We start from the raw sequence: 14292 nt of genomic DNA, 5'->3' as shown, positions 1-14292 counted from the left end.
GCCGCAGCGGCGCGCGGTGCGGTGCGTAGTGGCTCGCGCTTGGTGCGCGCTCCCGCGGAGAGGACGGGTGGGGGGGGGGGGGTGGAAGCGCGCATGCGCAAAGCCGGTGTCCTTGTGTGTCCGGCCGTGACGTGGCGCTGTGCCGTGAGCCAACCCGCGGCGTAAAGCGAACGGAGGCATCCTTTAATCTTAGATAGGCTGTAAATCCTTCGGATAGAAGCCATATCTGAATTGAACGGAGGTTAAAAGGGAACGCTGACATCTGTGCAGGTCACTCTTATCGCCTGCTTTAGCATATTAGATTAACTACGCCACCAGAGCAAGAGCAAATAACGTGCTGGGCAACCTTTATTCTCTTGGCATCCCAGTTCCTTCCTTTCCTAACTGAGAGTGGTCCTTAATGTGCCTTGCCTGGACGGACACACGGTAAGCTGTGTCAAGTACCACCCTCGTTGCTCAGCGCTTAGTTTATAATAGGACGCCGTACATTGGGTAAGTGGTACAGATTGGGGCCACATCTGCATAATAAAGGCAACGCTCCTGCAAGTTACACCTTGCAGTGCTGTAATTACAGACCTTATGGTCGGTAAGGGGATTTAAACACGACTGAGCCCAACCACATTCTAACCTGTTTGCATTTCATCCTCATAGACAGGACCTGGACCTGTAACCGTTTGATGCAGCGACAGCTGGTGCAGTTTGCAGATGCGGTGAGATGTGATGAAAGCTGGGCTGCTGGCTTTTGCCAAACTCCCCTGTAACTCACATGCGTTTCACAAATGGCACCTTTGACCCACTCGGTCACATTGGCATCAGCTACTTTGTGCTGACAACATGAGTTAGTGCCTGGTAGAAACTTATCTTGACTTATCTCTAAGGCTAGAGCTGTCTCTTTTATTCTCGGATGCAGCCATTCACTCCTGATGAAAAACTCTCACCTACAGAGATGTATTCTGAGCACTGGACTGAGTGACAGCATGTGCACATGCACAGGGAGCAGTGCCAGCACTAACAGTGTCATGGTACTGGCTTCACATGACTTGTCTGGGAGGGGACAGCCAACTCCTGCTTGGAAACACCCCGGACGGTGCCTAAACCCTCATAAAGTCTCCACAGCAGTAGTGAAAGGTGAGGAGTTGTACTCTGGGCTCTGAGCAGGCACAAAGGACCTCTCCTAGGCTACAGTCAGCAGGAGGCGAGCAAAGAGACGGAGCTCAAAGGTATCGTGGCTTGAAAATACCCGATTGAAACAGAAGAAATAACTAAAGGGCAATGTCTTATGTATGTTTAAAATGCAATTGTAAGCTTTTCCAGGAACTGTAATTGCCTTCTGAGCTATGCAGGACTTGGCACGATAGGAGAGCCACCAGACACAGCATCTAGTCCTGTATCTGACTGTACAGTGTGGCTGATGTGCAGCTTTTGTGGAGAGCAGGTGGGTTATCCTTACATTTTCTTTCAGTAGGTTTTGTACTTTCACCATGATTGGAAGACAAGGTGGGTTGTCACCGCCTGTGCACTATAAAGGCTGATTCCACTGACGTTCTAACACAGAAGATTCAAGCAAGAGGGAAAAAGGAGTCCCAAGCAGCTGGGCTGACAGCCAGTCCATCACTGCAGACACCTGCAGTTATTCCTGCCAGCAGCAGGAACACAATAGTGGGTGCTGTACAAAGGGGAAGTGGGTACTTGTGCAGTCTCAGCATGGGACTGTCTGGGCAACAAGAAATGTAAGAAATAGTTTGTATTGGAATTCTTTACTGCCTAAAGCCAGGAAAAACATTGATTTACAGTTTCGTTAGGATCAAATTTTGTCTTAACTACTCAGATAACCTCAAAGGAACTATTTGAAACAGCGCTGCTTCTGTAAAATGCTTGCAAATAGCTGCAGACAGCTGAGGTCTTCACTGGTTGCTTCAGGGCTGTATAATGTGCCAAAAGAGATCAGTGCCAAGCAGTTGGAAGGCCTTTTTGTTTGCTGGAACAGCCATGGTTACATGAGTGCTTCTGTTAACGTACCTGGTGCCTTCTGAATCACAGAAGATATTATTCAACAAAAAGAGATCAATGAGGAAAAGCTCAGTCCATCAAAACGTATCTTGTTTTAATGGAAACAGCGTAAAGTTTTGTTCTGTACAATGAAGGTAGAATATTGAGATTCTGGGGAGAGGGAAAGTAAGCAGACATGGCAGTACTGTTTCAAAATAGGTTTTGCTCAAGAAGGGCTCCTGTGATCATCCGGTTCTTTTAAAAAACAGGAGAAATAGAAGCTGTTCTGCAGACTCATAGAACGTGAGGCTCAGCCAAGCAATGGCTCTTCCTAGCAACTCCAAGCAGAGGTGCATTCTCCATTGCACCCTTTGCATGCAAAGATACAGTGCTGCTGTATGGAGCTGGTAGTGGTAATTGAGACATCTGCCCCTCTCAGATCTAGTGCTGTCTATTATAAGATCGTCTTGGAGTGGAATAATCTCTTAGCACAGTCACTGCGGCCAGCACTATTTACTGTACTGTCCCAGCAAAATAATTACACTGTGCTGTTTTCTGTCCCTGCTGGGTGGTTGTAGAGATGGTGAGGCATACAGCAAAAGGACAAGGGACGTGAGTTATAACAAGGGACATTCTGACTAGGTGCAGGAGAGGGAGTCCAACACCAGAACAGATTTCACAGAGAAGCTGTGCAGTCTCCCTCCATGTAGATGCTCAGAGTTCAACCCAAGGCTCTCAACAGCCTGATCTAACTTTGAGTTGGTTCTGTACCAAGCAAGAGGTTGGACCAAGTCTCTTCCAAGTGAAATTAGGATGTTAGTTTATGTAGTGAAGTGAAACATCCTTAAAGAATAAGGAAAGTGTTGGAACTGAGACTGGAGCGGAGCAAAGCACCAAGACATGAATGGGTTATTCATTTGAAATGTTTCAACCTTAGTGATGTTTTCATAGAGATAATCGGCACTCCTGCACTGAGAGGACCTGTGTGACAAGATGGGAACATACTATTGATTGCATAACATAAACTCCTTCATCAAGATCAGGAGGTCTTTGCTATGAAGATAAGACCAGTTTGTCCCATGGCAAGTTATTTATGTTCTCTTCAGACTAGCGTGTTATTTGTTATTGTAACTCCTAAGAGACAGTGTTCTCCATCAGGTATATTACAGTCCCAATATATCTTACCAATGAAGTTCTGGTTGGCAAATTTGATGCAGAGGGGGAAAAAAAAGCAAGAAGTTCTCATAGAGTAGTTCTGTTAGCTTGGAAAATCTCATAGTGAGGAGCTGTCTTCTCATCTTCCCATCGGAATATTTACAACTCTAGTGTTGAAATATGGGGTTGGGAGTTAGGGCTTGTGGTTCCACATCAGGTCTCTTTTTGTCTGATCTCTTTTTTTCTTCCCAGAACAGTTTCACTTCAGTAGTTTGGTGGACTGGCCTCATCTTTTCCTGTCCTCAATTAAGCAGGGATGCAAGTAGGAGGAAGGAGTCCAGTTTTTCTCTCTGCTGCCCGTTGATCTGCAGACTAATCTGTTGTAGGGAAACAGAGCTGGAAACACTTGAATAGACAGAGTCTCATTTGTGAGGCAGTACCCAGAAAGTTGTCATCCAGCCTCCTGGATAACGTGATGGTTTCTTTTTGGCAGCACATTCCTCCTTTCTGAAACACTGCAAGAGGTGTAATCCCAAAGCACTTGCAATCGTCACAAAGGTAATAGAATATCATCTCCCTAACGAACCATTTTCTAACTGCTTCTACCTTAGACAGGTGCCTTGGAATCTTCTTTGTGCCTCCTTTGTTACCTTAGGTAACATAGTCTGCCTGTGCTTGACTATTGTTCCAAAGCAGATGAAATTGTGCCATGCTCAGTAAATCTGTCATTCATGTTATTAGAATTTGTCTTAATGTCTGTTTGAAACCAATAAAACCTTAAGGAATGTTCTCTTCGCTTTTGCTAATTACAGTTTATGATAAGAGTGCAGCAATGTGAAAACAGCTACGCAATAATCCCTATGGCAAGCACAGCACACCTCCTGAAACAGGGCTCTATATGGCCGAGGAGAGCAATTCAGACCCAGCAGCTGCTTCAACCTCGTGCTCGATTCTTACCTTATTTTCCTCTTTTAAATTCAGAGGTGGCAATAAACAGTCCAGTAGGAGCCAAACACAGGGAGGTCTGTGGTGGGGCAGCCTCCAGCCCTTTGGGTTTTAATCCTGAAACTGACAGCTATTTCTGTCCTTATCAACCACGGCTGGACTTAAAGCGGTGCTGATTTTCTCACCATGCTCTCAGACTGTAACTTACAGTTTCCCTGCCACGCAAGTGAGGGCTGCACGGTGCTCTGCTGCGTTAATGCTTCATGGCACGAGCTCACATGATAGCAGTCAGGTTTATTTGTTTTCATTGTTGTCAGTTCAGCAGCATGCCTTCATCATGGCAGAGCACGCATCTCGTGTCACTGTTTGCTTGGCAGGCCATGCAGGGCTGTTCCTACTGAGTGCAGTGTGTTTCTGGGACAGGTCAAGGGAGAGAGCTGTACCTCATCACACCAGCTTTGGTTTGGGCTGTTCTTCCATTGTAGTTTGCTACCCTTAATTCCTCATCAGCATTATAGGAGAAGACTAACGCACATCAGGAAGTAAGGGAACTTTCGTAAGGCTTTCTTTAGAGCTTTGTTTCTTGTACAATAATGAAGGATGGACAGGGCACAGACAGTAAGTACCTCAGTTTTGCAACTGAACTTGCAGATGAAGGGATTTGCTGTTGTTAGCGGTGCGTTCTTCCACCCTGCAGCTGTACAAAACTCACTCAGATCACTTCTTATTCCAGATGAAGAGAGACTCGGGGTATTCCACTATGGCTGCACATCAGGAGCAGGTAAGGACTCAAAGTCCATCTTTTAAAGGAGGTGGGTGAGGTCCCAGTGCTCCAAGTGCTGCTGAACAATCTGTTTCCCAGCTGGTGTGCCTCAGTCTCTTTACCTTGCAGGTAGGAACTCCAATTGGCACTTCAGCTATTTAGCAAATTGTACAAGGCCTCTGAGGGCAAGATCTTGGGAGATCAGTGGATGTAAGTTTGGAAACCTCTCCGCAGGTGTTCCTTGCATGAAGAGAAACAAGGGTGTTAGCACTTGGACTTGACAAACAGGATTTTTTCGTGTGTGAACTTCTCTGTCCCTGCCATTCGTGTAATTATAGTGCATGGGGTTCATTCATATAATTACTTCCTCACGTGTGGTAAAAGCACAGCCTCCAAACAAGACAGTTTCTATCAGAAGGCTTTGAAAAGAGCTCAAGTGCTGAACTGTGGCTACTCCCCATCCTGCCTCAAAGCAGGACTCGGAGGTGGATCAGGAGTCATTACTTTTGGTGAATCTTTGAGATCTTCATCTGGAGGACAGTGAAGAATCAAACACCACTTTGTCTAACTAAGAATTCCAGCTCTGTAAAAACTTGGGAGCTTTTCTTTGGTGTGTCTGTCATCTCAGGAGAAAGAAAGATTTATAGGATAGAGTTCTGTTAAAAGACTCAAAGTATTTTATGGCTTTTCATACTTCTATTTTTTGCCTAAAGAATACCCAGATGGTGCTCCAGGCTTTAAAGATTAAGAAATCCTTATCTACTATCAGCATATATTAGTGTAACATGGACAACATGGTTACAAATGGAAGCATTGTGACCTGTGAAAGCAAATATCCAGCCCCAAACCCAGCACGTACTGCTGTGCAGCTGGGACAGGTGATTTCTGCCAGCCTTGCATTAATAGTGGAGTCACCCACTGATAATGCTGGCAACCGATTGTATTGCTTACAGTGTGAGCCTATGGGGCTCACTGACATGAAGCTGTAGGGCAAAAGTCCAGGAAATTACTTTCTCCTCAGTTGCCTACTTGACAAAAACTGAGATGATAGGAATAAATGTTTGTTTCAGCAAGAAAAGTTTCAGTGCTAATGAGCAAAGTTCTATTCTGGGACAGATAAATATTGCTGACAAGTTCTGGGCAATGTTTAATATTCTGTAGCTGTTACAGAACCCAGAAGAGCTCCTAATGCTGAAAGCTGTGTTGTCAGGGTTCCTCTGTATTGCATTACCCAAAACACACCTGCATTCAACAGCTACTCCTTGAGCTGCCTCTTGTTTGTCCTCTCTGCCAGGACAGGACCAAGACAGCAGCTATGAATCATGCTGTTTTTACTCCAGTCTGTTTTTGCAGCACAACACACATCAATAAGAAACAGGAAGGACAGAGTAATGCACAAGACTCTACCTGGTTATTACACTACATTGTTTTAGAGCCGCATTTGTTTTTTAGTCATCCTGCAGATAAATACAACACATACTCACCTGAGAAAGCTCAAAGTCAGTTCCAACTGGGGCCATGCTAGGAGACAAACGGTTAATTATGTATTTGTCATATATTTGATAAACATTTTTAATTACTTACGTGTTCAAATACGTTGAATGCTGCTTTTGGAATGTTCCTAGAACCAAAAGGACTCTGTTCATTCTCTGATTGTTTTGCAGTTGCTTTGTGAAGTTCAAGTCCTTGCTGTGCTGAAGGAATCGTGTTAACATCGCAGTGCTCTCACAGCACACAAGAAGATCCCTTCAGCAGATAATATTTCTGTGGCTGAGAGCGAGGATTTAGAGAACACTGTACTTTTAAGAAGCTGCGTGTTTTAACTTTAGTACAGGACAGCAGCATGCACTCAACTCTTGTTGCTTGTTGCGCAGGAAGATAAGCTCTGGGTTGCTGTGAAGATGTCTGCCCTTGTCCTTGGCTCAGCGCTGCTCATATTCACTGCCTTAGTGAACTCTGTTTCTTGGTAAGATTGCTCAGACAAAAGGGGCTTGAGGAAAAGTGTTTTTGTGGAGAGGGGATAGGCAGACAGTGAAAAGAGGAGTGACTAAGAACACTTATTCCCACAGGTGCGTGCAAAAGATCTGGGATACTTCGGGCTACTTCTGGCAGACAACATGGCTGAAGCTTTACTACCTGTTTGACGGAAGGGAATGGTCACTTTTCCTCTTTGGTGAGTTCCTCGGGTTAACATTCCTTTGCTGTACAAGGAACCCTCCATGCAGTGCATCTCAAATGGAACATGACTGTGCCTTCCTCAACCCACTACTTAAAACACACTTAGCCTTCATGGCAGCTACAGCTGACAGCACAACCATGCTGCCTTTGGGGTGATTCCTCATTAGACCCATTACACAGGTTAACGATTCATCTTTGTGCACAGAAATCACTTCCCTGCGTAGATGGTGCTCTTTGCTTCTGTGAGAAATGAATGAATGAATGACTCAGCAGAACTAATTTCTGAAAGTTAAAGTAAAATCAGTGAATTTTACGCTTGCTGTAGTACATACACAACCCTGCTCCATCTGTAATTAACTGCTGGTGAACAGGCTCGGCAGGGATGGTGCAAGGTCCCAGGGATCAACTCAGCCTTATCCAATGTGTATTTAAATATCAGTGGTGAGGTAGATCCCCAGCCTCCCAGAAAAGCTCACAGTGTGGGCAAATTTTAGCCTATGGGGCACTTATACAGTTTAACCTCCTCACCATTCCCTGGGTCCCTACTGGGCTTCAGAACCTACTCATATTCTATTCTAAAGCATCGCAGCACATGTAGCTCCTAGTAAAGTCCTCTGGGTACTGCTCCATTGTATTTTTAAACTGCCCAAAGCTCCCAAGGTATTTAAGTGTCTGTCCCTTCCTCACATCACAGGGGCTGCTTTGGTTCCTAGCCTTGTTTTTTGGTTCTTCAATGGAATCCTTATGGTGGCTGATGTAACAGGAAAGCCAACTTTCATTACTCGGTATCGCATTCAGCTGGGCAAGAATGATCCTGTAAGTACTTCTGTGTGCTACTTCTGCTAGCTAAATGCTTGTAGTTTGTTAGGAAAAGGGAGAAGAACCACTTATGCTTTTCCAAGCAGATAGGATCCAAGAGGAATCAAGCTAAGTATTGTGTGTCTACTGCAGAGGAAGGCACAGTTCTTGTAATTAGGCTGCTGATCAGATCTTGATAGCCTGCTTGTTAACAAGTTGATCCTACAGCTGACTAGTGAAAGCAGCTAATCCTAAAGCTCTTCGTCCTTCCAACTCAAAGCCACAGTGCTTCTGATATAGCCTGCAATCCTGACTTCTGTTTTGCAGGTGGACACACAGAAGTTGCGACAAGCCATCTACACAGCGCTGTTTAATCTGTTCTTTGTCTCCTTCCCCATGCTCGTGCCCATGTTCTATGTAATGAAATGGTGGGGCAACACCTTCAGCAAGGAATTACCCACTTTCCAGTGGTTTCTTGTGGATCTGAGCGTCTTTACCCTCATAGAGGAAATCCTCTTCTATTATTCACACAGGTGAGCTGAGCACAGAACAGGACTCTGGTTTGCTCTGATGCCATTAAGCTTGTACCCATCTCTTGAAACGGCCCCGGTCCACCCTCTTCCATCAGTCTTGTCTTTGTGACTCCAGCAGTGGAGGATAAAATTGAAGCAAGGAAAGAAAAAGCCAACAAGACTGTGCAGAAGCAGGCACAGCGTTCTCAGAAATACACAGATTTTCCTTCTGGGCAATGCCCAGAAAGAACAAGAGGCCATTTCTGACTAAGGGCCAGAAAACCTACAATCCTGTCTCTGATTGTTACCGGTCAGAAAAGTCAGAACAGTGAAAATACGAAGCGAGTCTTTTACTGAAACGTGCTCCCAAGTCTGAGAAAATCAGTCGTTCATAGACTTGATTTTATGGGATGTATCAGAACTTGAGTTTAACACCAACCAACAGACAGTGAAACCATTTGATGAGGGCTGAGTGCTAACAAGAGGAAACCATGGATGCTGCACTGCCATTCCCTGCTCTAAGATCTGGCTTAGATGGGCACAAGCAAATCTCTGGGGGCTGTTCTGTTGCTCCATGTTCCTTTCTTATGGGGAGCAAAACTACATTTCTTTGTTTTCTCTACTTAGGCTTGCTCATCTCCCACTCCTGTACAAGCACATCCACAAGAAGCACCACGAATGGACTGCCCCCATTGGTGTGGTCTCCATTTATGCTCACCCACTAGAACACATAGTAAGTGGATTCTCCTATGGTCACTTTCCACTTCCTGCATGTAGTGTGGTCTCCATGGGATGAGGAGAGGTGGTAAGAGAAGCAAAGCAAATGCTTCCTTGGAATCTTCTTTCTTAGAAAAGGAAGCTAAGCTGCATTTCCATGAAGCCCAGCTGTAGATGTGCTGCAGTGCCTGTTTGTACTGTACTTTACTAGTTTTAAGAGCACAAATCCAAAGGCCTCTGCTAGATAAGAATGCTGTTTCTTTGAGCACAGGGTTTCCGTGTCCAAATACCATCTCCTGTAAATGAGAGGCCTCGACCCTGTGAGTCTCCCTTTGGCTATAAGAATGACTTTTTGGTGCAGTAAGCTTTAACCTGGGCACTGACAGCTGTTTGTGCCACTGGTAGGAAGCAATGAAGTGATGATCCCAGCTGCGTCACTTCATTGCACATGTCCACACCATCACGTGAACTTAGAACCTTTTTACAGCTTGCTTTCCTAGGAGCAGTTTCAGCACTATTCCAAGGTAATGCTGAAATTCTCCCCTTTGACTCCAGGGTGAGTAGCTGGAATCCTGCTGCCCTCATAGGCCTGGTTTGATCTCGCCTCTTTTAGGGCTCTGGCTGTATTCCACAGTGAGTAAACCTGAGTTGGCTCAGAGTAGAATTCTACCTTTGATGATCACGTAGTTTTGGTAAGGTGTTTTCAGAGGGATCTGCCCTTTATGCTGCTTTGCACAAGTGACCCAGGTGAAGCAATTCAGCTCCTAGAGGACAGCCTGCTCATTGTCCCATTAATGAGGTGGTTTACTTCTCTTTTCTAGCTCTCCAACACGCTGCCTGTCATGACTGGCCCGATGCTCATGGGGTCTCACATGGTTTCAATCACAGCGTGGTTCTCCTTTGCTCTTATAATAACAAGCATTTCACACTGTGGTTACCACCTGCCCTTCCTCCCATCGCCAGAGTTCCACGACTTCCATCACCTCAAGTACGTCCCAGCTTCCCTTTCTCCTCCTTCCTGTGCCCTGTCACTGCTGGCAGACAAAGCTCCTTTCTGAGAGCCAAGTGATTTTGCATCATTCACATACAAGCAGAGAAACCTGTGTGGTTCACATGACAGCAGACCAGGATCTTGGATGTCTTGGAGCAGTTCAACAGAGCTTTGGTTTCCAAACCAAGCTGCCTTCCTGCACAACTGCCATCCACCTCACTGACATCTACCCTCCGTCAGCCTATCCTTACCTAGAGCACAAACACAGCAGCCAAGTCCAAGTGATTCAGGTGTCCTAAGGTGACATGGAAGGAAAGCACACAGTGCCTAAAGCAGCAGCTATCACCTGAACATCAAACAAACACTGCAAAGCTATTCCTGGAAGTTTAGAAGATACTGTACGTGATCTAGAATCAAAACAGAGCAGAGGCAAATCACATGGCACAATAAATCTGCAGCCATCTCCCTGTCTCTTTCCTATGCACTGAGATTAGTGCTGATGACAGGTAACGCCTCAGCCAAACAGCCTCAGTTAACCCTTCTTGGCAAAGGTTCCCAGCTCTGTTTTACACAGGAGAGAGCAAACTTTCAGTACAGCATTCAGGGATACTTACCAAAACAGCAGAAGAATAGTTTCCTTCTCCCTGCTGTGCATGAAATTCATACAAACACTTCCTCAGGCAGTTTGTTTCTCCTGCAGAAACAGAAGATGTGGTAGTTCTAATGCAACCTAAGTGCAAGGCAACACCCAGAACGTGGGCCCAGTTCTTGTTACCAACCATTTCACCCGCAGCTCAGCTCAGGCGCTGTCTGGGCAGAAGGGCTGTGCCAGTGTCTGCATTGCTGGGAGCACAGCAGCTCCACATCTCTGGGCAGCCTGAGCTCAAGAACATGGCAAGGTGGGCGCACAGCTGCTCCCACAGCTCGGAGCTGCTGGGCAGTTGCTCAGTGCCACTGTTCCTGGATAACAATGTTTTGAGGGGTTCATCAGAGGTACAGCAGCAGCAATCAGGTGAATGGCTTATCAGAGCTCTGAAAGGAGATGGGAATAGGAAGGGTGAGGTAACTTCAATACCTTCCAGTGATGTTTCTTCTCTGTTGGACTTCCAGGTTCAACCAGTGTTACGGAGTCCTGGGAGTGCTGGATTATCTGCATGGAACAGATGATGTGTTCAGACAAAGCAAAGCCTACGAGAGACACAGGGTCCTCCTCAGCCTCACACCACTCTCCAAAAGCATCCCTGATATACCCAAGAGGGCAGGGTGAGCCCTTCAGCCTGCAGCTCCTGCAGAGCCCAGGGACAAGGAGAGGAAGAGACAATGATGTACGCTAACAAGTGTTCTACTTGGGAAACAAGTTATTATTCACAAGTAATGAATCTCAAAACTGAACTTAAACACGATACTTGAGATGACTGCATGTACTGCCTGTTATTTGCCACCTAAAGCATGAAAAAACAACTCCAGATAGTTATTTCTAAGCCATTGCACCGCTTCTTGGTTCCAGCTGCCTGCAAGATGCATTCTAGGCTGTGTGGCAGTGGGAGATGCTCAGTTCTCATTGTTAAGGTCATAACAACTTTTCATAGACCATGGCCACTTCTCTAACGATACCAGTAAGGTCACTGTAGCCACATAGCACAGGAACCAAACCCACATGGTTGCAGACATCCCCTTCATGCACATAACAGGCCTGCTTTCCCCTCAGCAGTTTTTCCTGCTCTGTAAGATGCAGGTCTGATTTTGGGGCTGCTCATCCTCATCAACACTCCACAAACCAACCTGTGCAAACGTAGAGTTTCTGGCACAGGAAAAATAAAAGGACAGTTGGGGGCTGATGTTTTTCCTGTTAAATTTATATGGGAGGAAACAAGAGCCCTCCCAGCCAGTGCCCCAAAAGAAGGGAAGTCCCTTTAACCTGGAATCCAACTGACACAAGCCCTGCTACATCAGCTCCTACTGACGAGCCTCACAGCTGTCAGCCCATAGCAGCAGCTCTCCCTGCACTGCCCTCCAGTTCCTCCAACCAACCCACACCATCCCATCCCACGGAGCCTACAGCCCTCAGGGGAAAACACAGCGGTCAGCAGAACACAAACCCCAAACCGCGCTGTCTTTTGAAGTTTTTATTTTTATACATTTTTTTTTTGTATTAAAAAGGAAAAAGCATAATTACCACAAATTACAAAGGACTAAAGCATTACTAGAATAATGAATCACATCAGCCTAGAAAGCAGATACTCTGAATAATATTAATGTTATAATACAAGCTCTCATTCAAGTATTTTACATTTTTTTCTCTTTTATATGCGATGATGATCCTAGCACGTGGGTCAAAGATTATGTACTATCGACAGGAGATGGATCATGTACAGCGGGCCATATTAACAAGATTTTCCTCCCAACTGATAAATGGTCTGTGATGAGTCATTTTAAGTTTGTCTCTACGATAAATGCGGCTGAAGAAGGTTGCACACTTTCTAGTCTGGGAAACAGAAGGCTGAGGTTGGGACATAGCCAGTCTGAGAAGGGCCAGCACATCGAACCATCCCCCTGTTGTTCCAGCCACCGAGGCTGAGGTCTCATCCGTGTGACCTGAGCAGGTTGGAGCAGGCAGGCTGAGCCTCCCCTGGGCACAACTCAGCGATAGTTTCTGAGATCCAAAGATTTCCAACCCCAGCAGGAGCGGAACAAGCTGGGAGAGGAAGGGGGGAGCAGGTTGGGCTGCCTTTCCCCTGGGCATACATCTGCACCAGGGAAGCTCAGGGACCAAGTGCTGCAAGCACCCCTCCCACGACAGCTGTCACCGTCCCCAGCCCACCCACGAGACTGCCATTGGGAGATGGGGACAGGAGGGCAGCAAAGGCCTTGGGTGACCCCGAGTGCTGCAAAGGGGCGGTGGTACCTGGGCCAGTCCATGCTCTTCTGGAGCTCCCCACCGAGGGGATGTGCTTGTCACAGATACGTCGGTCCTATGTTCAAGTGTCTGCAGAAAGTGAAGCTGTAAACTACTCATTGAAATGCTGCCCTCCAGGCACCCACTCTGTGCCACTGAGATGAAAACTTGGTTTTTATTTTACAAAAGTCATTCTACCTGTATTGGAAACTTGAGAAAAAAAAACAACAAAAGAAGAGTCAGCGAGGCATTTAACATCAGTGTAGCAACCCTCACTTCAAAGAGCCTAGCATCCATTTCTAAACAGTGACAGTGACATAACCAGTCTCAGAGGAAACAGGAGAAAGTAAAAGCATTGCAAACACAGCTTGCTACATTTACAGTTTTCCTTTTTTTTTTTTCTTTTTTTTTCCTTTTTTTTCTTTTTTTTCCTTTTCCTTTTGATAAAATAACTGGAAAGGCATTAACAGCTACATGGCCCCCTCTGCATCACCGTGCTGAACGCGTGGCAGCGCGCTGAGCTTCACAAATCATCCTTCCAGTACAGTCACCAGTCTGAAGCAATGTGAGCAGTTGCCAAACCTCGAGGGAACCCATGGGCTACAGCAAACAGCTGCTGACAGGGGTGCAGCAGGGAGAGGGACAGACAGGCAAACGGAGCAGCAGTACTATTATTATTATTATTATTATTATCATCATCATCACCATCTTTTTTTATTTTTTTCCTTTTTTTTTTCCTTTTTCCTCCCCAAATGAACACATTAAGCAACAAAGTCTCCTCTGAAACACACCGTCCACGTCCACTGCTGACCCCTACCCAGAGGTTCGGAGCTGCTACAAGCGCCTGCAGCCACGCAGGGGTCAGCAAGTGGCATTGCAGTCACAGGAATAAGAGGACCTGATTGCTCAGATCGTTATAACAACAATTTAAAACACCATTACACGTGATCGTGATGAAGCAACCAAACTAAAAGCAAGGCCGAACTCCTTCCTCAGCACGAGGACAAGAGGAATCCAAGCAAAACCCCGCTCTGGACGGCTGTCCTCATTCCCTGGGGTGGAGCAAGCCACGTGCAATGCTTGACGCGCAGTGCCTGATGCACATGGCTGCACAGCACCAGCGGGGTGTGCACACAAGAGGGGGGGGAGCACTGCAGCCCCGTCCCCATGCCTGCTGTAGGACATCAGACAGCCTTGCAGAGCTCAGTCCCCAAGCATTTCCACTGTGCCTGCAGATGTCATCACCTGCCTTGCAGCATGGAGCAGACACCTCCTGCCCAAGCAGCGAGCACCAGCTGAGCAGGCTGTTTGTTTCCATCTTCCCTTTACTCTCTGGAGATGCTGCTGT

General features: G+C 46.2%; 1 protein-coding gene across 3 annotated transcripts; it reads left to right on the top strand.

Annotated features, from left to right (window-relative positions):
- The first annotated feature begins 151 nt into the window (after positions 1-151).
- FAXDC2 (fatty acid hydroxylase domain containing 2) lies at positions 152-12455 on the top strand. Of its 3 annotated transcripts, none has more exons than XM_072347883.1 (10): positions 152-426; positions 652-1435; positions 4823-4870; positions 6727-6818; positions 6922-7025; positions 7725-7846; positions 8156-8361; positions 8968-9073; positions 9879-10045; positions 11159-11453. In XM_072347883.1, exons 2-10 carry the CDS (start codon positions 1412-1414, stop codon positions 11313-11315), a joined length of 1026 nt encoding a protein of 341 aa, XP_072203984.1. In that variant the 5' UTR covers positions 152-426; positions 652-1411; the 3' UTR covers positions 11316-11453. The 3 variants fall into 3 exon arrangements, with proteins under 3 accessions (XP_072203984.1, XP_072203985.1, XP_072203986.1); XM_072347884.1 differs by lacking the exon at positions 152-426 and adding an exon at positions 3638-3702 and having other exon boundaries at positions 1043-1220; positions 11159-12455; XM_072347885.1 differs by lacking the exons at positions 152-426; positions 652-1435 and adding an exon at positions 3563-3702 and having other exon boundaries at positions 11159-12455.
- The last annotated feature ends 1837 nt before the right edge of the window (positions 12456-14292 follow it).

The sequence above is a fragment of the Excalfactoria chinensis genome, chromosome 13, assembly GCF_039878825.1.
Source record: "Excalfactoria chinensis isolate bCotChi1 chromosome 13, bCotChi1.hap2, whole genome shotgun sequence".
NCBI classification, from domain to species: domain Eukaryota; kingdom Metazoa; phylum Chordata; class Aves; order Galliformes; family Phasianidae; genus Excalfactoria; species Excalfactoria chinensis.
Note: the sequence above shows the minus strand (reverse complement) of the source record. Positions and strands in the feature narration are given on the sequence as shown.